This window comes from Mauremys mutica, chromosome 4 (genome assembly GCF_020497125.1).
Source record: "Mauremys mutica isolate MM-2020 ecotype Southern chromosome 4, ASM2049712v1, whole genome shotgun sequence".
In the NCBI taxonomy this organism is placed as follows: domain Eukaryota; kingdom Metazoa; phylum Chordata; order Testudines; family Geoemydidae; genus Mauremys; species Mauremys mutica.
Window position 1 is genome coordinate 18,407,474 of NC_059075.1, and position 24,342 is coordinate 18,431,815.

The 24,342-nt window shown below is 39.3% G+C and overlaps 1 protein-coding gene across 2 annotated transcripts in view; it reads left to right on the top strand.

Annotated features, from left to right (window-relative positions):
• AKT1 (AKT serine/threonine kinase 1) overlaps positions 1 to 24,342 on the top strand; it is a 104,171-nt gene that overhangs the window by 44,786 nt on the left and 35,043 nt on the right. For both annotated transcript variants that reach the window (XM_045016505.1, XM_045016506.1), the window contains exons 3-9: positions 2,327 to 2,455; positions 12,442 to 12,553; positions 18,412 to 18,559; positions 20,241 to 20,372; positions 20,542 to 20,607; positions 21,670 to 21,738; positions 22,476 to 22,601. In XM_045016505.1, coding sequence (XP_044872440.1) covers positions 2,327 to 2,455; positions 12,442 to 12,553; positions 18,412 to 18,559; positions 20,241 to 20,372; positions 20,542 to 20,607; positions 21,670 to 21,738; positions 22,476 to 22,601 — 782 coding nt within the window. The remainder of the gene's footprint in view (positions 1 to 2,326; positions 2,456 to 12,441; positions 12,554 to 18,411; positions 18,560 to 20,240; positions 20,373 to 20,541; positions 20,608 to 21,669; positions 21,739 to 22,475; positions 22,602 to 24,342) is intronic.

Genomic DNA, 24,342 nt, shown 5'->3' on the forward strand with positions numbered 1-24,342 from the left:
ATGGTTGTATGTAAAGTAAATAAGGTTTTCAAAATATTTAAGACGCTTCATTTAAAATTAAATTAAAATGCAGAGCCCCCCGGACCGGTGGCCAGGACCTGGGCAGTGTGAGTACCACTGAAAATCAGCTTGTGTGCCATCTTTGGCACGCGTGCCATCTTTGGCATACCCCTGTACTAGATTGTATGCAGGGTCTTTGTTTTTTTTCTGTCTGCAGTAACACTTGTATCAGTGCTAATAGATGTTCTCAGACAGTCCCAATACACAGAGGAGATCATCCCTTAAGTCTTGGGCAGCCCCTCTCCTCCACTTACCCTGAGTTTTTTTTTGCTTTAGAATAAAAGGTGAAAAAAGCCATTGTGGCAATAAGCCACAGCCAGCTGTGTGAGTGTCCTGGAGAAATGGGGGGGAAGGTAGGAGAAGGAGCAGAGGGAAGAGGTACCACAGCTGGTGTGAGAAGCAGGGGGAGGCTGCACCACAGAAGGAGAGGTGGGAGAGGGAAAGAGGCAAGGCAGCTGGAGGGGAGTTCCTGGGGCAGAGTACACATCATCCTAAAAGAAATCACCTGGGGTGGAAAGCAGAACAGCAGGAGAGGTGGGGTGGGGGTAGGGGATGGGAAGAGCTGAATAAAAGAGCCTTGGTCAGTAACCTGTGGTGCCTCTTTTTTTATTTTTATTTTTATATATATCTCTTTTTTGTCGTTTTTGTCTATTATTTAATTTGAAGCAAACCCTTCAGACAACCAGCAAGGATCACCATATCTTGCTACAGTGAACTCTCCTGTGTGTATGTGCACCTGCATGCTTTTTATAATGAAACTGAATGAAATTAGCAAATTGCAAGTGATGAAGAAAGCTTCTTGGAGCAGAGCCCCTGGATTTGTTTAACACCAAGATTGGGGGCCTCTAGGCACAATGCAATAGAAATAATTCTTCAAAAATTACTTGTGTTATGGTGTGTAGAGGCCCTGCTGAGATTGGGCCACACTGTGCTAGGTGCTGCAGAAATGTGCTGTCAGTCTAAACAGATAAAGGCAAAGAGTGAGACGGGAGACAGTGGCAGTGTGAGGGGAGGTGATATGCCTAGGGTGGCCAGGAGCCTGGTTTTTGACCAGAAAGTCCAATTGAAAAGCGGACCTGGCAGTGTCCGGTCAGATCTACTGACCAGACACCTAAAATCCAGTTACTGCGAGTGGGGTAGGCAGGGAGACACTGGTCATCACCCCCCCGCTCCAGCCCCTACTGAGCGGGGCTGCCTTTTACCTTCATCAGGTGGCTGCAGCTCCCAGCCCTGACTCTGCAGGCAAGTCCCTCCTGACTGGGCTGGAAGGAGGTGGGAGGGGGAAAGCAGCGAGCGGAGGGGGTGGGAGAGGAAGAGTGGATGGGGTGGGGCCTCAGCAGGTGGGGCAGGGCTTTGGGGGCAGAATAGGTGGGGCAGGAGTCCCAAGGTTACACAGCAGGTCAGTAGTAGATCTGGGAATGGAACCCATGTTTTCTGTATCCCAGTCCAGTGCCTTGTCAAGTAGACCGTTTTGCTTCCCTGGTAAATAATCAGAGATATGATCTTTGTAGTCACTGTTACTTCTGTTGCCAGGAGTTTGTGTGTGTGGCTGTATTGTTTGTGTGTAACTATACACTCTCTCTGCAAAACATTTGTATGACCAGTGGCATGGTATGCTGTAGGGATGTTTTCTTCAGAAAAGAGAGAGCAAGCACTTTGAAGGACCATTGGAACTTTTGCATATTAAAAGTTAGGTTTTTACCGTTCACATTGCAATCTCTCCTGTGCTTCATTCTTTTAGATGAGTGAGTGATGTTATGTAACTTAAGTGGAGAATTGCCTTTTTATGCTCTAAAAATTATTGTTGGTTTGATAAAGCAGTTGACTAATTACTAAATTACCCACCATTGTTTAAAATACTTGCGCTGCAAAATGTAAATGAAAAAAATGTCTCCACGTGTCAGTATGAAAAATGACAATGGCAAAAATAATACATAGGACATCTGCTCTGATTTTTAAATTTTAAATTGCATTTAAGGCAGATGTTGCAGAATTTGAATGAAATAGGCATAGATGGGGGAAATATAGCTATTTACTTTTTATGAAGTCCCATTTTATGGTTAAATCCACTGTCAGTATCTGAATTGATGCCTATATTTTTTCCGTTGTTTGCAGCAGATAAAACGATGAATTAAAATGCCTTCTGTATTAAGAGGATGTACAGTATCAATATTTTAAAGAAGTTCTCATTGGAATTCTGGAACATGAGGAGTTAGGATGGAATATATGGAATATTTTACTGTCTTTTCTGCTCTGTTTTTTCCAGGAGAATACATAAAGACATGGAGGCCAAGGTATTTTCTGTTGAAGAACGATGGCACGTTCATTGGCTACAAGGAGCGGCCGCAGGATGTTGACCAGCGGGAATCCCCTTTAAATAATTTCTCCGTAGCTCGTAAGCATTTTCACGGGCACTCTCATTCTTGCTGTATGGGTTTTACAGAATTATTGTAGGCATAGGCTTTATACACAATACCTTTCATGTTAAATCAAAATCAGCTCAAGACAAATGTTCTATGAAAACATACAAAGTTTTCATTTTATGCAATATTAGATTTTGCAGTGTTAATCTGATTTATAGTTTTGAAGTACAAATGATTAATGCAAGGTGTGATTGCATTTACTTTATGTAATTCACTGTTATTTTTTCAGTCTCTTTTCTATTTGAAATTACTAATTGTTGTTTATAGTTACAATACAAACTACTCTTTTACTATTTTTACCTTTACTCTTCTTATATTTTGTACATTAGGGAAAATAGCTAACTTTTAAGCCTTGATTCAGCAAGGTACTTAAACATTACTAATCCTGTTCAGTAGGATAAGATTAAGAATGTTGCAGAATTGGGGCTTTCAGCCCTAAACTACATGTTTGCTGTTTGGATATGGTCCTAAGTGTGTTGAAATCAATGGGAGTCTTTCCATTTACTTCAACGAGCATGGGATCAGGCCCTGAAATTGATGGAACATGTTCATTTTTTAAATTTTAAAATCAAAATTGTGTGTCAGGGCACCAAGAGAATTTCTGGGCTCAGGGGATAATAGAAACTGGTCCTCTTCCTACTGCTGCCACACACAGGGACCCCCAATTATGCCTCTGATACTGCACTTAAGCACCCCAACAAGGGGTGTGGCAGAAGAAACTGAATAGAATTCCCTTCTCCTGGACATTCTTTACCATGTTCATAGAAATGTAGGGCTGGAGGGCACCATGAGAAGTCACCAAGTCCAGCCCCCTGTACTGTGGCAGGGACAAGTAAACCTAGACTGTCTCTGACAGGTGTTTATCCAACCTGTTCTTAAAAATTTCCTATGGTAGGGATTCCACAACCTCCTTTAGAAGCCTATTCCAGAGTTTAACTACCTTTGTAGTTCGAAAGCTTTTTCTAATATCTAACCTAAATCTCCCTTACTGCAGATTAAACCCATTACTCCTTGTACATCTTCAGTGGACATGGAGAACAATTGATCACCATCCTCATTATAAAAGCCCTTAACATATTTGAAGACTGTTATCAGGTCCCCCTTTCCCCCAACCTTCTTTTCTGAAAACTAAACATCCAGGATTTTTTAACCTTTCTTCAGGTCAGGTTTGCTAAACCTTTTTATCATTTTTGTTGCTTTCTTCTAGACTCTCTCCAGTTTGTCCACATCTTTCCCAAGGTGTGGCCCCCAAAATTGGACACAGCACTCCAGCTGAGGCCTCACCAGTGCCAAGTATAGCAGGACAATTATCTCCTGGGTCTTATATGCAATACTCCTGTTAATACACCCCAGAATTTTGGCCTTTTTTCACAGCTGCATCACATTGGTGTCTCTCATTCAGTTTGTGATGCACCATAATCCCCAGATGTTTCTGCAGTTCTGCCATCTATCCAGTTATTCCCCATTTTGTAGTTGTGCATTTGATTTTTCCTTCCTAAGTGAGGTACTTTGTACTTGTCTTTATTGAGTTTCATCCTGTTAAATTCAGACCAATTCTCCATTTTGTCGAGGTTGTTTTGAATTCTAATCCTGCACTCCAAAGTGCGTGCAACCCCTCCCAGCGAGGTGTCATCTGCAAATTTTATAAGAATACGCTCAACTCCATTGTCCAAGTCATTTAATGAAAACGTTGAATAGTACTGGACCCACGACTGACCCCTATGGAACCCTACTAGAGTCACTCTCCCAGTTTGACAGTGACCCATTGGTAACTGCTCTCTGAGGACAGTCTTTCAACTAGGTGTGCACCCACCTCATAGTAATTTCATTTAGATCATATTTCCCTAGTTTCCCTGTCAAAGAAGGAAATGAGGGTGGTTTGGCAGGATTTGTTCTTGACAAATCCATGCTGGCTATTCCTTATAATCCTGTTATCCTCCAGGTGCTTACCAGTTGGTTGTTTACAAATTTGTTTGTTTGTTTACTAGTTTTGTTTGTTTACTAATTTTGACATGCATCCGACGAAGTGGGTATTCACCCACGAAAGCTCATGCTCCTAAATGTCTGTTAGTCTATAAGGTGCCACAGGACTCTTCGCTGCTTTTAATTTGTTCCAGTATCTTTCCAGGTATCAAAGTTAGACTGACTGGTCTATAATTCCCTGAGTCCTCCTTGTTGCCCTTTTAAAATATAGGTACTATATTTGCTCTTCTCCAGTCATCTGGGACCTCACCCGACCTCCAGGAGTTCTCAAAGATAATAGCTAATGGTTTTGAGATTGCTTCAGCTAGTTCCTTAAGTGCCCTATGATGAATTTCATCAGGCCCTGCCGACTTGAATACATCTAACTTATTTAAATATTCTTTAACCTGTTCTTCCCCTATTTTGGCTTCCGTTGCATCTTATTGTCTGCTATTCTTTCTCAATGTCTATCTTCCTCATGCCGATATGCAGTCCTCCCTTCATTTCCCTTCACTTCCCATAGCTTTACAAGTGGAATCATGCAGCATTTGTTATAAACGGTGCTCCATTGAGCGTCCCTGCCTGGTAGGCTGGGTAGTGAAGTTCTGCCTGAGGAGCAGCAGTGGGCACTCCATACGTTGAGGGGGGAGCTTGCACATCTAGAAGGAGATAGATGCCTTTTAAAGATTAGGTACAAAAATGAATCTCCAATCAGATTTCCTCTAGGGCATCCCGAGGCCTATTAAAACACAAGAAGGTCTCGGGAATTATTGCTCTGTGCCATCCATTCGCATGTCAGCCCTGGTACCCATGTGCCCAACAGGTGTCTGGTTACTTATTTTATTATATTTTAAGGTACGATGAGGCTGGGAATAAAAAATGAGCATGTTATCACAAGTTGCATCAGTCCAGAATGACAGGAGAGTGTGTTAGGTGCCTTTTGTCTTGCCAGGCCAGTCCCAAGAGAGATTTGATTAGTATTTTCACCTCAGGAATGACAGAGCCTATAATGCTTCGCTCTTTATGCTGATTTCTCCTTACAGGTCAGCAAAGTAAGGAAAGCAGCAGAAAGCCATTAAATCCTAGGCTTTGTCTACATTGGCAATTGAACTTTTGTTGTTCAGAGGTGGTAAAAAAACACACAATCCCACCCCCGAAAGACAAAAGTTTTGCCAATGAAAAGCACCGGTGTGATCAGCGCTTTGTCAGCAGGAGCTACCGCCGCTCGTTGGGGGTGGAAGTTTTTTGTCAGCGGCAGAGCTCTCTCCTGCCGACAACCAGCGGCTACACTGCACGTCTTTTAGCGGCATGGCTGTAGCGGCACAGCCGTTCGCTAAAAGGTGCGTTAGCCCTAGACTGTCTTTTCAAGCACTTGATATGTACCCAGGAAATTTTAACACCTTCATTAAGTTGCTGCTAAGCATATTTTATGGTCATTATTTAGGAAGGGTCAGTGCTAAGGTCTGAAAATGGTGAGTTGCCTTCTTTCTTCTGCTTTTCTTCCATAACTCATTCAGGAGGGGTTAACTTATTCCTTAGTTGAGGGTTCTGATGATTTTTGGCAGATCAAGCCTGTTGGTCCAGGCATGTATGACAAGTTTATTGTTATGGTATCAGAGCGTCTTACAGACAGACACAGGTCCATCATAGGGTGTAGCATCCTGGCCAGATAGGGGAGGTGGAGGAAAGGTGTTCTTAGCAGTTGCTGGTATTTGGAAATACAGTGGCAATGAAGAGTCTAAGAGGATCCCAAGACTGCAAACTAACTTGATAATCAACAGGCAGACTTCTTTGCTTGAGGAAGTGACTGTAGTTTGAGCTAGTTGTTGAAAATACCATGAACACATCACAACTGTCCTACACTCTTTGTTGGCTTCAAATCAAATTCATGGGCATGGTCCTTATATTCATAGCGCTCCATGGCCTGGATCCAGGATACCTGAAAGACCATCTAAAGCTCTGGGACAAAGACTATGGTTGACAACTACGCTCTTTTGGCCCAGTGGAACTCTTATTATTGAGAGTAAAGGTTGTCCATGTGGGAGACAGAATCCTCACCCCTTTCCGCACCAAGTGCAAGGCACACTTTTTTGATCTTGCCTTCTCTAATACAAACACATAGCAACAGGCATATTTATTTTGTAAAAAAAACCCTACTAAAATAAGACACACGTCTGCACATGTTTCTCCTTCTGGGGAGAGAGAGAGAACAAACACATGACCAGTGTGTAGTCACATTGCTTAATGCACTACTGGAAGGCACACAGATACTACAATGATGAGCATGGTATAAAAAGCTATATAGACTAGAATCTCTCTTCCATCTTGCTCAGATTTATCTTTGTTCAACTACTTGTCGTTGAGGCACTGGACTCTGGCCCTTCAAATAGAACTGGGAATCACCTGCATATTGTTGGCTTTTGAGACCCTGTTATGTTACAGTCTTGTCTCTCTGAGCCTGCTCACACCTCTCTCTGCCCCCAAATCTGATGGTCCACTTTCATTTGTCTTGGATTGGAGTCTGGCAGTCTGTGAAGCATGCTTGTAGTTGGGTAAAAGGACTGCCAAAATGTATAAAGTTAACTCAAGCTTCCTTTGCAAGTATCAGATGAAGAACACAGCCCAAAATACAATTTTCACTCTGCCAGTGAGATACAAACAGCTAGCAGTGGCTCAGGGAAGGTTGATAATAGCAAAAGTGGGGACAGGCTTGCCCCAGAGTGTTACATACAAACTTTTCAATTTATTTTCAGTAATTTCACAACTCCAAATGTTTGCTATTTAGTGAAATTCAGCAAAGTGGCTATTTCTCTGTCAAGAACTTATGAAAAATCTGCAATTTCACAGCAAAACTACTCTTGCTCAACAATTACACTCTGCTGCTGCTGGAAATCTTCACGTTTTCCATTAGAAAACAGCTCAGTTTTCACTCAGTGGTCTGATCTTCAAGAAGAAACGGTTTTAAATGAAAATAGGGCCATTTTCATATTTGTAATGAAATGCAAAAACTCAAATATTGAGTTTCAGCTTTGTTGTGAATAAGTTGCACCCCCTTCTGCGAGGAAGAATAAATAAGACGGTGGGTCCGATACTAACCACATTTCTGCACAGTTGGTGCAGAAATATAAGTTGCATCTACAGTTTTGCAATCTGCAAGTCCCTCACTACCCTAAGATCAGTCCTAGACACTCATGCTTCAGATGGAATGGGGTTTGATCCCATCACTGTCTATGAAAGCTTGTTTGAAAAGCTGCTTCTGTAAAATCAGTCTTATCTTTATTTTAAAAGGGAAAAAAGAAAAAATCCTGCTTTTCCTTTGCCTACTTTACATTTTGAAATGTCCATTCATCTGTTTGTGTAGTTCAAGGATACGGTTTGGAAATTTTCTCCCATAAAATATTTGTTGGTGATTTGAATTTATTCCATCAAAACTAATGCCTAATCCTTCTGAGCATGCAACTCCAACAGATTTGCAGGATTGGATCTCCGCTCTTATTGGTAATTTATTTTGTTTTTCCTTCACTACCAAGAGAGGTGAGATAAGAGACCTGATAGCAAATAAGTGTTCATGCAGAACTTTTCTGAAATAATGTAAAACATTCCAGCGATGATGCAGGCAAATAACAAATAAATTCTATTGCTATAAACAGCTTAAGTTAGTGGGATTCATAGAATATCAGGGTTGGAAGGAACCTCAGGAGGTCATTTAGTCCAACCCCCTGCTCAAGGCAGGATCAATCCCCCAGACAGATTTTTATCCTAGTTCCCTAAATGGCCCCCCCCTTCAAGGATTGAACTCACAACCCTGGGTTTAGTAGGCCGATGCTCAAACCACTGAGCTATCCCTCCTCCCCAATTCATATATTGAGAGTAATCTCTGATTATCACACACATCTCCATATTAGATTATAAACCCTCTAAATTATGCATCTGAAAGAGGTAATTTATAGAAAAAATTAACATGAAAATAGAGACCCTGCTACAAGGAACAGATTATTTTTCCTGTCATCAAAATGTGGGTGGACTATGTTCTGTATAAAAGATTTTGTTGCATTGGGTATATGACAACTGTAGTCAACCATCTAAACTAGTAGTAGTTTTATGGGCAGGACTGTGTATCTGTGGCCAAGAATTATCAGTGTTCTGGACCTTTTGCACAAGATGATCAGATTCCAGTAGATAACTTGACTTTATCAGCAATCTCCAAGTCCAGTGAATTTAAATACCTTGCTGACTCTGGGCGTAAGGTGGCATTCAGAACTCTGTTCTCACTTGCGCCTTGCTATCGTATGGTTAGGTCTATCCAGTAGCACAGAAAGAAGGCTTGCTTTGAGACATAACATTCCTTATTTGCCTTTTCAAACCGTCTCTTTTTCACCAGAGTGCTCTTCTTACTGTCTGTCCTTTTCTGTTTTTTCTTTTTCATTTATTTAAAAAAAAAAAAAGTGGGGAGTGAAGGATTCTTCCTTGACATTATTGGTTTAAAATGTGATGTCATTAAATAGGGAGCAGAGTTTGACACCTTCATCACAAATAATCTGGCTTTTAGCTTAAGTGCTAGGGAAGCAAATATTGTGACATTTTAGAAAGTCACTAGGATAATACTAAGTGTCTTTCAAATACAAAATGGTAATTTGCATTTGAATGCCTTGGTGTCCGTTCCTGTTAGAAACAATTTCTCTGTCCTACTTATTTTAAGACCAAACGCCAAGAAAGAATCAAGAGGTTCTTGAGAATAGTTTACATCATTTTTTTAAACAGGCGGCAGTTTATAGTACAGACTTTGTTGCAAATGGGGAATAGTGGTATTGGTCCATTTGACAGGACTGACTGTTTTCTAAGTGGCCAAGTGATCCTCAGCTGATATTGGAGGTGTGAGGTTTTTTCATAGCAGAACATAAAATGTGATATCAATCATATGTAGTATCATTGGGCCAGTAATAACTTTTTATTTATGCAGTGGTATAGGTGTGCATGGTGCTGTACAGACTTATAAAAAATGGTAACCTGTCCTGAGTAGTTTGTAAAGTACCACAAATAGCATTGTGTCCGATTTAAAGATTTTTTTTTTTAAAGAGGTATTTCCTGAGTTCATTGATAAAATAAAGTCCGGGAGACTTAGCTATGTCTGGAGGAAATTGGGTAGTAACTTAATTTATTTATTTTTTAAAAATCTGTATGGTACAGTACTTTAGTGTACTGCAAGTTAAAAGTAAAGATTTCTGCATTTTGTGATATGTGCTGTTATGATTGAGCAGGGTAATTAGACAGCATATTGTTCACCAAACAAAACACTTCTGTGTGACATACTTGAATTATAGTGGTTATTAACTGACAAATCTCTATTATTCATCTTGCTGCATGCTTTAAAGATTGCTGGATCAGCAAGCTTAACAAATATCAATGGACAGTGCTGATTTAGACGAAATGCGTTGCTATTTAATTGGTCTCGTTCTCTGTATTGAAAAGCGTAGCATAGTTTGTTATGCTGAAGTTAAGAAGTTAATTTTTGTTTTTATGGTGACTTACAGAAATATTTACCTTACTAGCTGAAAATATCTATTCATAGGTATCAAGTAGTGTAGCAAGCAGGTCCATGACAAGGACGTTGACTAAATACTTGTAAAAAAAATTATTTAATAGTCTTTTAAAAATAATATTGAGCTGCAGGATAAACAGAGCAGACAACTCATAATTTTTAAACTCATTAGCTATAGCCGGTATTATTATTGGTATTATACATTAGTATTTAGAGGCCTCAGCAAAGATCAGTGCTCCATTGTGTTCAAACACATAGTCCCTGCTCAAAGAGAACACAGTCTAACTAGACAAGACAGACTAAAAATAGGAGGGGAAACAGGCAAAGAGAGGTAAAGTGACTTGCCCAAGGTCACACCACAGGTCAGTTGCAGAGCTGGAGGTAGAACTCAGTCCACAGTCCTATCCACTGGACCACGCTAACTCTTATCATAGTATACAGCGTAAACTACAGTTCCTTAAAAGATGGTGGCAGCTACAAGAACACATGCAGTAGAGGTGGGTGCAGCATAATAAAAGCGTAACTGCATCTGTTTGTGGTGGTTCTTTAATGTTCGTTTTTCTAGGGAATGAGGAAATAATGTTTATCACACGAAAATCTTTCCATGACTCATTAATAAACTTTCTCTTTTCTTATTGCGGTTCTTTGTAGGACACAGTATAACCTCAGCATGCTATTAAAGAAAAATTAGATTTTCTTGTGATTAAAAAATGCAAAATGACTTGTTGAAAAGCTTATAATTTCAGCAGCAAATGAGGCATGAAATATACTGCCAAAAATACAGAACCCAAATACACTGGCTGTAAATATTTAATCTTACAGACAATGTGCTAATTAAAGGCTTGAATTTAAAATGGGACACTCTGTTTTCACAATAATAAAATTTGTCTAACAGTGCTAGAGTGTATACTCTTAATAACAGAATGTATCCAGAATGACATTACTAAATTGTATCTTACTGAAGGTGGAACCTGGTAGAAGCTTTAGTAGCAAGTAGAGATGTCTTCTTGACTTTCTATAGGACCTTTTGTTTACTATGAAGTTTACTTTAGAACTTTAAGACCAAATAATAGTGAGGCAGTGCTTTCAGAAAGCGCAGAGCAAGAGACTTGATGCTGGAACAAGAACAGCTACATTCAAAAACTCTTCCCTTTTTTTCTTCTTTTTTTTTTTGGTCCTTTTTGTTTTTAGTTGGGTAATTGAGGTTCCCATTAGAAGGAGGAACTCTATTATTATTATTAGAGTTCTGCTGAATGCAATTCAGAAAACTAGGTACAAAAAATGTCTTAAAATAGCCTGAAGATTGCTACTTAACTGAACTTATTTGAGTTTGTTCAGCGTACAGCAGCCATTCTGCTATTAATGAGCATCAATGTCAGCCCCAAATTTGAAGGATCTTAAAGCTGGGCTGTCCCATGAGGAATGTCCATAAAATACTAAATGTAGCTTGGAAAGAAAGGAAAAAAGGACCGTAGACTCATAGAATATCAGGGTTGGAAGGGACCTCAGAAGGTCATCTAGTCCACCCCCTGCTCAAAGCAGGACTAATCCCCAGACAGATTTTTGCCCCAGATCCCTAAATAGCACCCTCAAGGATTGAACTCACAACCCTGGGTTTAGCAGGCCAATGCTCAAACCACTGAGCTATCCCTCTCCCCACTTCATGCCTAAGAAATGCAGAAATAATTTTGTGAAGAAAGTTCTGTGTGTGAATGATGGTATAGGGAGTCCACTTTATGGTTTCTGGATGTTATGAAATGATCCGTACTTCTGGGGAATTGTTAGTTTAGATTGTGTTGTGGTATCTGCAGGGGTGAAAGCTGTCACCAGAGTTTAACGTGGGTGTCTACACATCCATTGTCTGAGTGGGTTTTTTTTAAGCTAAGAAGGTCCTTTTTGGAATGCCCCTCTGTGATCTGCCCTTGATAATAAGGTAATGAGGACTGGAGGTACTTTCCTCCAGAGACTTTTGTTGATCTTTCTGTTAGCCACACAGGTCTTTATAGAAGAAACACTGCAAACACACTCTCTGCTAACTTCTTCAAAGCTATGGGCCTGATCCTGTGTGACTGAAGGTGATGAGAGCTTTGCCATTAACCTCAGTGGATGCCATAATCAGACCCATTGTGAACTGCCCCTGTCATGTGCTCTGCTCCCAACGATCAGGGGAATGTGGGACCTGAGTTTGGATCTCTAGTGGCATTACACTGTACGGCTGGTCAGCTCTGAAAGCTTTAAATAGATAAATAGAACTTGATTCAAGCAAAGCTTATATGACTATCTACTGAGCTATTTATTTGGTTTCATCAGCATAGCAAACTGTCTTATGTCTCCTAAAGAAGTACTTAGAGATTTCTGTGGCTGATTAATTGCAACAGTTTGCTAGATAAGAATAAAGACAAATTATTATTTAAACCTGCTTATGTACCATGACTTTTTCTTCCTTGATTGTGGTAGAATGCCAGCTGATGAAGACAGAACGACCTAAACCAAACACATTCATCATTAGATGCCTCCAGTGGACTACAGTAATTGAAAGAACATTTCATGTGGAGACTCCAGAGGAGCGGTATGTTTCATTCATATTTAATACATAAACTACTTGCAAAAGCAGATGTGAATGTTCAGCGCTATTAGTGCAGTCCTTGCAAAAGCTCTGATTTCTCAGATGACATAGGTCTAGATCAGGGGTAGGCAACCTATGGCACGGGTGCCGAAGGCGGCACGCGAGCTGATTTTCAGTGGCACTCACACTGCCCGGGTCCTGGCCACTGGTCCGGGGGGCTCTGCATTTTAATTTAATTTTAAATGAAGCTTCTTAAACATTTTAAAAACCTTATTTACTTTACATACAACAATAGTTTAGTTATGTATTATAGACTTACAGAAAGAGACCTTCTAAAAACGTTAAAATATATTACTGGCACGCGAAACCTTAAATTAGAGGGAATAAATGAAGACTTGGCACACCGCTTCTGAAAGGTTGCCGACCCCTGGTCTAGATTCTAATAGGTTTACGTTTTCAAAAGTACAAATGATCATGGATGTCACAATTTTGGGGTGCTCCAACCTGAGAGGCCTTTGGCTTGGTTTTTCAGAGGGTGGGTGCTCAGCATTACTGAAAATCAGGCCCCAAACTAGTTGTTGATTTCCGGGCTCTCCTCACATAAGAAATAAATGTTCTCTCATCTTGAGATTACTGGGGAGAGGTCAGCACAAAGCAAAACAAAGACCCCAGCAGAGTTGAGCTGTCTCAGCCTACTGACCCTTTTTGAGGACATCTTTTTAAGGAACAAGTTAGTTGTATTGCTGCCACCTGCTAATGGGTTATGTAAATAAGATGATAAAAGTGATGACAGAGAAGTACTATGCTGCTGCAGGAGACTTGTATTTCAGCTGTTGAAGGAAACAGAGCTGAAGAATGTATCCTGTACTCTGACTAGTGGAGAATTGATCTCTTACCTCCTGAGAGAACAGAATCCCAGCGTAGCTATTTACAGCTACTGGCTGTTTAAATATTTAAATTGCAGTTCAGCTGTTGAATTTAGATTATTCTGGTATCATTGTGGGGTATTTAAAATCCCAGGCCTCCCTATGTGTGACACAGGCACAATATTTGTCTTTAAGTTCAGCACATTTTTACCTGGTTCTCTTTAGCTTATTTTCTACTTAGTCTTTCATTCATTGATTCAAGTTGGTCATATTTGTAGCTTATGATTCTGTTATGATGACATGGGGAGGATGAAAACAAACTAAAGCAAAGTAAATTATGTGTTTTTCTTGTATCGCTTTGTAGAAAATGGCCCCAAAAGTGACTGACACTTTCCATTTCAGGGAGATTGCATTTCAGTCCTATTTTTGTCCCTCCCAACCAATTAGGCTGCATCCAGGGTGGATAAAAACCAGATTTTTTTAAATATAAATTGGATTTTTTTAATAAATTTTTTTCCTCAAAAAGCATTTTATCTAAAGATAGTTTTAATTAAGATACATTATAGCTCAAAGATATCTCATAAGGGAATAGGGATTATAAATTCTAATTCTGTAGTATGAGACTATATATTCATGTAATGTTTAAGAAAAGTTTTGTAAATGAGTTCCAATAGTTCATGGATTAGGGACCCAATCTTATGGGGTTCCAGGGGCGTCTGTATAGATTATTTAGGTTAATCTTTCTATCTACCCAATGGGACTTAGTGCTCAGTCTAGAAGATACCATCAGAGATGCTTAGTTTTGCAGCAGTTCTCAAACTGCGGATTTGTGTCTCCAGAGATAACATGCTTGTTAACAGCAAAAATGGTTTTAAATAAATAAATAAATAATATAGAGAGGTGAGAAATAACAGACCTCAACTATATTGCCCCTCTGCAGATTTGTGTACCCAGAGTCAATCCCTTACCTCTCTCTCTCTAAAAGTGAAAGGTTTCCAAAAGTGCAAAGAATAGAAGCGTGTTGGGGGCTGAATAGATCTGGACAAGGAGAAGAAGACTGGAAATAAATGTGAGAAGGGAGGGACATATGCTTGTTTTGTTAAAATATATGTTTGCTGTTGAAGAAAAAAATCCAGAATACTTAATATTGTTGTTTTAGTTAAATAAAACAATTTAAATGTCTGTCTGATGATGATTTCCTAATACAGCATGACAAGAAAATCCTCCAAATATCAATGATTAACCTGTTGACTTGGAGATAGTTCATCTCCCAATTACTTCATAAATATCTGCTTCAATTACCTTTGGTAAATGAAATAACCAAACAATCATTCATTTTCTGATATAGCTGTAAAACGAATCTGAAAAGTTTTCAAAATAAATCACTTAAAAAAATGTATAGTGCGGACCTTCTAAAAATGAAACCTACATCCATCTCTGAGTTGTGCAGAATATGTATTAAGGTTATAACAACCAACAAGAATGCACTTTTATGTAGAAATCCATGATTAAATCAAATCCACCCTGGCTGCATCACAGCCTGGGACTGCTCATACTAGTCATCTGTTGAACATACGTCTAAAGGTACATCTACACTTGTGGTGGTGTGTAGAATACACTCACTACATGCCCAGCTAGAATGGTATAAATAGCAGTGTAGACAGCTTAGGTGAATAGAGTAGAGTGCCCTACACACCTGAACCCAAAGGTATATACTGTATGTGGTGCTCTGCATGCCCAAGCAGTGCTTCCCACATCAACACTGCCATTTTTAGCAGTGTATCATCCTGCTGTTGGAGCCTTTTCCTGCTGCAGGGCCTGGGGAAAGGCTCCGTCAGCAGGGATCTGCTGGAACCTTTCCCCACTCCCAGAGCCTTTCGCTGCCTCGTGTAACTATACACTGCAGTGAGTGTGGACACAGCCGGCCTTTCACTGTGGCTTCTAGCTACACGTTGCCTACATGCCTCCGCCAGTGTACACAGGATCTAAGGGTGAAATCCTGGCCCCAGTCAAGTCAATGGCATTTCACCCACAATCAATAAAAGAGAGCTAAAATTAGGCTTAAAAGTAGATGTAGCTTGAACGTCCTTTTATCCTTTAAACCCAAAAGCTGCTTTTAAGAGGGAAATGGAGAAATGTGAATACAAATGGAGGAAGGATGTTTTCTTTGTAATGGTTATTTTTAATGTTTAGAGGTGGGGCATAAAGACAGGTATTCCTGATGTTGAAGAAAAATCTGTGCCTTTGTTCTGAAACTGTTATTCCGGGTGCAAATGTGACCTGCTTTCCCACCTCTTGGCATCTCAAGGGCCTCACCTCAAGACTCCAGTGTCTGAGGATCTTCTGAGCAAGAGTTGATCATGCAAGTTAAGGTTGCCTGGACAAAATCCACAGGTTTTGCTAACTTCACTCCACATCTCCTCTTGGAGGATAGGCAGATATTCTCCAGACAGAGAATACTAAATTGGACATCATTTGCCTAAAGAAACTAGATAGGACAACTGCATTATTAAGACAGTGAAAAATTCAAGGTACTGCAGGGCGAGAGTGAGGGGTGTACAAGGTAATGCCAGTGGAGCTGCTATAGTTTTAATTAGAATTTTATGCCAGATATTCTGTCTTGCCTGGACCTTGTGTTTGTTTTTTCCTATTTTATTTTTCAAACTGAAGTTCAGCTGTTTTGAAAGATGTACTTCTAAAGCTAATTTTTGCAATGGCCCTTCAAAAATGCACCTGGGAAATATATTAAAAATACCGGATTCTATGCGTCTGCCTGTAAACTACTTACTGTAGTGTGTTCACTATAGTGCATATTTGCAGGTGCAGTTGTGGAGGCGTATTTGAAAAATGTGACGCTTTGTATGTTACGATGAAGTGGAAACAGCAGTATCTGCATTTTAAATATTTTTAACACTTGCTTCTTATTAGGAAGATCTTTTGAAGAAATGTCAGTGTAATAATGGGAGCCTGTGCTGCAGACTCACTCTTTCCAGAATGTTAGAATTAAATGCTCTTAATTACTTTTCCCTGTCTAGCTGTAGGGTGGGATTTTCCAGAGTGTTTAGCATTGGTCTCTCTTTGCTCCAATTGTAGTTACTGGGAGTTTTTTTACCTGTGATTTAGTGGGAGCAGAGTTAGGCCAATGTCAAATACTTTTGAAAATCTTTTGTAAATTGGATACTCTTGTGCAGTATTTATTATGTTAATCACAGAACATTTCACATGTAGCTGTTTCAATATTGAATAAATAGGTTGCTAAAATGTGGGCGTTGATGTTAATTGGTGAAGCGGTGTCATTCAGTAAAGATTTCTGAAATTCATCAGCTTTTCAGTGGTGTTTCCTTTGGCTTCATTCTGTTCTTTGTCAGGAATTGTGCTGTAAATAAATCTAGAAAATGAAGTCTATGGAAACAGTTTAAAAGGAAGCATGTTCCTGTTTTTAGCTCTGTCCTGATTTCAGTCAGTGAATACTGCTTACCAAGTGCAAATTTTATTTTAAAGACAAAGAAGTGGGCCGGTCCAATAGGTTTGCCTGGCTTTTCACAGCCATTTAGAATATCTAACTTCCATTTTTTGGCTCTTGTCCATTGGTATCAAGAGTTTGGGTATATTAGGGACATTGCGAGCTCATCTCTAAAGGGCTTGTCTGCTGGCCAGGCTGTGTTAATTAACCTCTCCTAACCATGACCTTTTTCCTAGTGTGTATACATTGCAACACCTTTTAACTTGACAGAGCAGGTCAAGGTGAAGGATAGGCTTTTTACCTGAGTACATCTTCACCTGCTTATTTGAAGTAGAAGGCACTGCAGTTTGTCCAGGGTAGGAAAAAGGTTGTGGCTAGATTGAGGTAAGTTAATAAACCAACTGAATCGCAACCCATTTTTCTAAAGTAGGTAAGTGCTCAGTAGAAACCTCTTAAGGTTCACCAAAAAAACCCAACACTTTCCTTCGCTGCTAATTACCACTTTTGTCAATCTGCCGATATCCAAACTTAATTCACTTTATTTTTTGTTTTGGCCTTTCTAGCAAGTTGGGGGTAAGGATGAGGGGAAATACTTGACATGGTTACAGTTACAAATTTAAAATAAGCTATTGTTTGTATGCGAGTTGTTGTTTTGGTAGACTTGCATTGAAATGAACCAGAAGGCAAGAGCATTCACTCCAGTAGCTTCCTACAATGTGAAATTCCCCACAAGACACTTTCACTGCAATTGGAGTCGTTTCCAAAGGAATAGAGAGACAGTAGTAGAGCATCCGTTGCTGAAACAATTGTGGACACTTTTCTGTAACCTAGTACCTGCATCTAAGATCAAAAATACTATCTTGGGGGGCGGGTGTAAATCCCAAAGCAGGGAGAGAACAACCAACAAAAGCAGAGATATTTTGTGAAACGCTACAGCTGTATTGTATACAAGCATTGTAACACATTTAGTGTCTTCTCTGACAGCCCAAGAACCCTGGGCAATGTTATCTGGTAGTGGAAAACATATTCATTTAAAAAATGGCATGTGTGTGTGATGAGTTGTCACTATGTGTCGAACTCTTGCATATTTTTGTTACAACGTACTGTGAAAAAGCGAGGGTGTGTTAAATAGCTCTGTGCTGTGGAGGTGCCTTGTAGCTTTTTGGCTTTGGCAGGCCTAATGTTGAGATGTAATGTGTGTATCCTTAGACGATGTGTTGCCCTAAAGATTGAATGTGCATTTTAGAAATTTTGCTATATATTGAAGGTCCTAGTTATTGTATTCATATTGCAGGGACTTGAGTCATCTCCTGTTTCTAAAATAATTAATAGCTGTAATAATGGATATATACATTAAAAGTGTTTTTTTGAAAACCAACTTTTATGTCTTAAAAACACATGGGATTTTTCACCATTCATTGAATTGGTTTGACATTATCAGATAATCACGCTTTATTCTTTTGTGACTTTTGCCGAGGCAGATGGTAATCTGAGGTCATGAATAACAAATGTCATTGCTTACATTTTCTCAGGGAAGAATGGACAAAAGCCATCCAAACAGTAGCAGACAGCCTTAAAAAACAGGAGGAGGAAATGATGGATTTTAGATCTGGTTCCCCTAGTGATAATTCAGGTGCTGAAGAAATGGAAGTTTCTATGACAAAACCAAAACATAAAGTGGTAAGTTAGTATACCAGGATCAGTGTTTTTAAAGGGAACCTTGTTACATGTGCACACCTAGCTGATGCCACAGCTCCAAGCTTTGAGTCCAGCGTCAGCTGTCAGCCAGTAATCCTTTATTAGATCCTGAATAATTATAAGGGAAGGGGCACTATTAGGTTTATTGAATGCAAGCGAGAGGCAGCCATTAAGACTCCCCCCCCACACACACCATAGCAATATATTTGTTTCTGGGAAGATCCTACCCTGTAAATTATAGTAAGGCTTTCTTCTATGCCCTTGCCTCTCTTTCTTCCATTTGTTCCCAGAGTTGTGCCTGTGTTTTGGGAAAATGAACCAAAACAATGGACAGCAAAAGCATCATGGCTGTCAAACTGCATCATTAATGAACATGCACCATAGGCTTTGACGTTTGGTTATGCTACAAAATTACATTTATACCAACCTGGGCAACTACCCATATGCCACTCTGAACCATGGCTGCCATCAGTTTAATATGACCCCTACTAATTGGGCCCTTAGCATCTTGCCGGAGGATTCCAGTAGGATGTTGCAGATCCTCACTAGCTTAGCCAGTGTGCCATGGAGGTGGCGGAGAGTTTCTCAGCTATGGTGCGCTGATTCACTCTGAGTAAGGATCGGTCTGAATGACTGTTTAGATCAGGGGTAGTCAATAGGTGGTTCATGGGCCAAATCCAGACTGCCAGATGCATTTGAATGGACCCCGAAATCTTTTTATTTACTTCTTGTTATCGTTGTTGTTGTTGTTTTTAATGATTTTCTCTGGAGTCTGGACCTTGACTATATCTTGACCAAGAAATTTGGGCCTTGACAAAGAAAATTGACTACCCCTGGTTTAGATCCTGAAACCAGTTGGCCCACACAACCAAAAGTACAGTCTTGCTTTTGTTAATGCAGTTCAAAGTGAACTAAACCAGTCCTAGCAGAGCATGCATTGTGGAAGTAGAGTTTGTCATGTTTTCAGTCAGAGAGCAAGAAAGCTGTTATCAGGAGCATCTCTTAATCCTTTCTAGCAAGGAACTTGTGAGCCCCTGGATACACAGACCTTCTGTCGCACCCTTGGCACTGCCCCTTGAAGACGCTGGAATAGGATCCAAGAGACCAACCCTTTCCTATTTTCCCTCCACCCTTTTTAATAGAAAAACAAACAAGAACGAGAAAGATAGTCCATGTGCAATGTGGTTTCTGCACATTTTCTATCACCATTCTGTGGGTCACAGCAAGGCTGATCCCCCATAAATATGGGGAGACTTATTCTCATGTCAAAATGTCAGAGCGGGAATCGAACTGACAGATCTTTAGAATGAGAGATGTGGGTGGCCTTCCCAAGCTTGCTCACTGACACAGGCTGCATAGCCAAAACACCTATTTTGGCTCTTACCTATTTCACATAAAGAATTTCTCAGTTAAATAGAGGAGGGTTTTTTTTGTTTGTTTTATTAAGCAATTCAGTGGGTTTGAAGTGTCATATCCTTGGAAGTGTAACAATCATATTCTTTTTGAAGAACTAGTTTCTGATTTTAACTCTCTAGAAGCAAATCATAAACAGTATATGCGTCATTTTAACTGACCAAAATGGTCAGTTCATCTACTTAGAACACTATTTACATGTATTATGAAGTTGGTCATGACCTATATTTAACTTAAATATCTTTAACAGACCATGAATGAGTTTGAATATCTTAAACTACTGGGAAAAGGCACTTTTGGGAAGGTCATTCTAGTTAAAGAAAAAGCAACTGGACGATATTATGCTATGAAAATCCTGAAGAAGGAAGTTATTGTTGCAAAGGTGAGTAAATTAGAACGTTCTGGGCCCAATTCACCCCTGGTGTAACCCTCTAGCTTCTAGAGAGTGACCTCAGAGTTGCAATTTACCCTGTGTTACTTATTTGTTGTTTTTAATGGAACTCTTGTTCTTTAGTGATTGCATTGATAACTTTCTCTGGGTGGCATTGCAGGATGAAGTAGCACACACGCTGACAGAAAACCGCGTTTTACAGAATTCTAGGCACCCATTCTTAACAGTAAGTGTTCCTCATTTTTTAGTACATCTGGTAAGCAAATTCAGCATTGTCACAGCTACGACTTTCCTCCTTATTATCATGATGATAAAACAAGTCTCACAGGTGTAGGTTTTTAACAGTAACTAATGTTTTGGGATACCTTGATTTTTTGGGATGCACAACTTGCGACACTTTAAAAGATCCTGATTTTCAGAGGGTAGATGCTCAGTGCTTTATGGTGTCTCAGTTTGGGCCCCCAGAATTGTTAATCACTTTTGAAAATATACCATAGACTGGACACTGTACAGTATATGTTTGTTTACTTTTTATTACAGAATACTGTCAGAGTTGACAAACCTCAAAATCTGCTCCTCCCTTCCTCCACAAGAATGTTATTGATTCAAATGTGCCACCTAGTAATGCAGATTGACATGGTTGTTTGTATATAATTGTACGCTTGCATAAATCACAATATATCTTCAAAGCAAAGGGCTGCAACTGCCTGACTTGAAAACCCAGCTGTAAGCCTTGGTCATGACCCAAACAAAATAAATCCAAGGGTGTGGCAAACAAGCTGGTGGGACGTGTGATGCAGGAATGCACATGATACAACTGGATGAAGGCACTTCATGACAGTTCACCACTCCCCTGCCTGTTCTGTTTTTTGTGAATTGATGGTAAATGTATATTGGCAGAATTTCTCAATTCCCTGGCTGGCTGTCAGCCTGGAGCAGCAGCAGCAGCAGTAGAGAAAGCAGAAGGGACAGAGATATAACTGTCCAATAGTAATATAACCCTTTGACAATTTTTGCAAGTGTTAGCTGTGTCTGTTTTTCCAGAATTGATCCCTATGTTAGTTAAACTCCCATATCTGACCTATATGTTATTTTAGTAAAACCACCATGGGATCAGTGTTGAAGTGCTGCTGAAGAACCTATCAGAGAGAAATTTCTATAAAATATTGCTATATTGTTACAATATAATGTATTTTATCTCTATCCCTTTTTCTAAAACTTCACTGAAAGCACTTTTGTAAACCTTGATGTGGGATGTCTGCTGAGTCTTTGTTTAAATTTGTTTCAGGCTTTAAAGTATTCCTTTCAGACACATGATCGTTTGTGTTTTGTTATGGAGTATGCTAATGGAGGAGAGGTAAGGAAACCACGTTAAAAGGCTTTGGGATGTTCCTGTATTTTTTTATTCAGTTTCATGTTAGGATTTGCTGGGTTTGAGCCCTCATTAACTTACTCATATATGTAGTCTTAACTCACATGAGTAGTTCTGCGTAGTGGGGCTGTTCGCATGAGTTAGGACTACATACATGAGTAAGGGTTTTCAGTGATGAGTCCCTAATTAACAAAAATTACACTAGTATTTTCAAGTCTGTCTTTTGTTGGTGCAGGAGGTTTGTACATTGTGTAGTTTCTCTACACCATTGAAGCTTTTTGTATTATAATTTCAAAGAACACAGTACTTTGAGGACAGAGCTGTAAATGAAAACGCATGCTGTTAGACATTTCAGAAGAAGAGAAATCCAATTTATGACAAATAAGGAATCTTCTGCTTTTAAAGTCATGCAATAAAAATCTGGCTTAATAAGTAACTAGCTAAGAAAATTTTTTGATTTCTTAGTTGTTTATATATACTGACAAAAATTAACAGTATATCAAATTGTCAAATAGAGCAGCTGTGAATTTGAAATACATTACATTTATGTTTAATCATTTAATTTATGGTGCAGCTTTTAGAATGTTTCTGAGCATAGCTGTGTCAGGGAGAAAAGGTTCCTTTCTGAATTAATTCTGATTCCAGGCAGGATTGTCTATAAAGTATAGTACATAACTCAGAAGTATGTGCATTCTAAATGTAATAAATTCTTGCTGTTGTAGTTGTTTTTCCATCTCTCAAGAGAGCGTGTCTTTTCTGAAGACCGGGCTCGGTTTTATGGAGCTGAGATTGTATCAGCACTGGATTACCTGCATTCAGAGAAGAATGTGGTTTATAGAGATTTAAAGGTACTTAGAAGACTGTTAATTTCATAGGATATTAAAAATGGGTTTGGACTGTTACAGTTCTTAAAGTCACAGAAGCTGATTATACTGAAATACAATAAACCTATCCACCAAACTTTGTTATAAAAGAAATATTACAGCTATATTATTATTGGCCGTGATTGTTATAAGATCTCAAACTAAGCACTTGAATACTGTACAAGGTGCTGTAGAAAGTGTACTTTTGGGATTGATTCCCTCCAAGTGTATGGAACCTGTGCCTTGGTAGAATATGAAGGGGCACTCTGTTATTGGGGATGCATCTCCATATGGATGTGAAATTAAAGAATTGACCACTTTATTATGAAAAAGACCCTGGTAGTTCTTCTAAGCAATGGAGTGTATTTGTGGTGTCTTGGTCAATTTCCCGCTCTATGTACAAATTCAAACTGTGTGAACATTCTGCTCCGTTGCCCTATTTTTCACTTGCAGTTAAAACGCTAAGTTTTCCCTTGCTTTTCTGTTTGGGAGGAAAAATGAATCATACAAACTTTTGTGTTCTTTCTCATTAAGAATGATGGCTTCATTCCCTCACCAGAAGTGTATGAGAAATGCTATTACTATACTTTCAGTCCACAGTTCATTTTAGGTGCTGGGTATATAGGGATGTGGATAAACTGGAGAGAGTTCAGAGAAGAGTCACAAGAATGATTCAAGGTTTAGAAAACAGGCCGTATAGCGACAGACTCAGGGAGGTCGATCTAGTTAACTTACCAAAGAGAAGATTAAGGGGTGACTTTATTACAGTCTATAAGTGTCTACACAGCGAACAAATATTTAATAATGGGCTCTTCAGTCTAGCAGAGAAAGATATAACAAAATCCAATGGCTATAAATTGAAGCTAGACAAATTCAGTCTGGAAATAAGATGTAAATTTTTAACAGTGAAAGTAATTAACGACAGGAGAACATTACCAAAGTTCATGGTGGATTCTCCATCACTGACCATTTTAAAATCAAGATTGGATGTTTTTTTCTAAAAGATCTGGCCTACAAATTATTTGGGGAAGTTCTATGGCCTGTGTTATATAGCTAGTCAGACTTGATGATCTCAATGGTCCCTTTTGGCCTTGGAATCCATGAATATTCAAGCTGTTATGAAATTCAGTAGGAGTTAAGCACCTGTCTCTCTGAGGCTCCTTTGAAAACCCCACCCTATATCATACGTACCGTCAGCATATAGAACTTATTTTCATAAACTATGCGTAGTTCCATCAGAAATGGGTAGTGCCAGCATTCTCTCAGTTTTTAGATAATTGCCAAATTTTGAGTAAATGTACAGCATATTTACTATGCACAGTGTAGTATTGTAAATTGATCCCTTAGCTTTAAATTGATTCATTTTTTTTGGTCACTGCTGCTAGCCTCTGTTAGTACTGAAATGGCCTATGAAAGATGCTCTAAGTAAAAGCAGGGGCAAAGGAGTTCCTTTGTTGTTTTTAAATTTGTGCTTTTGCTGACTATAACATTTAAGAAGCTTAGATGTAGTATGACTATTTTCTATATTCTCACTATATGTATGCCAACTGCCCAATGATGTCAAGTTCCTTTTCTGAAGTTATCTCTAAGGGAAATGATGTAAATGTATATTTACATGAGACGTGCTTTGATAGCTAGTATAATTCTTATCCCAGGGTGAACAGGGCTGAAAAGAATAACCAAGTATTTTACAAACTCACTCATGTGTATGGATTGTGTATCTAAT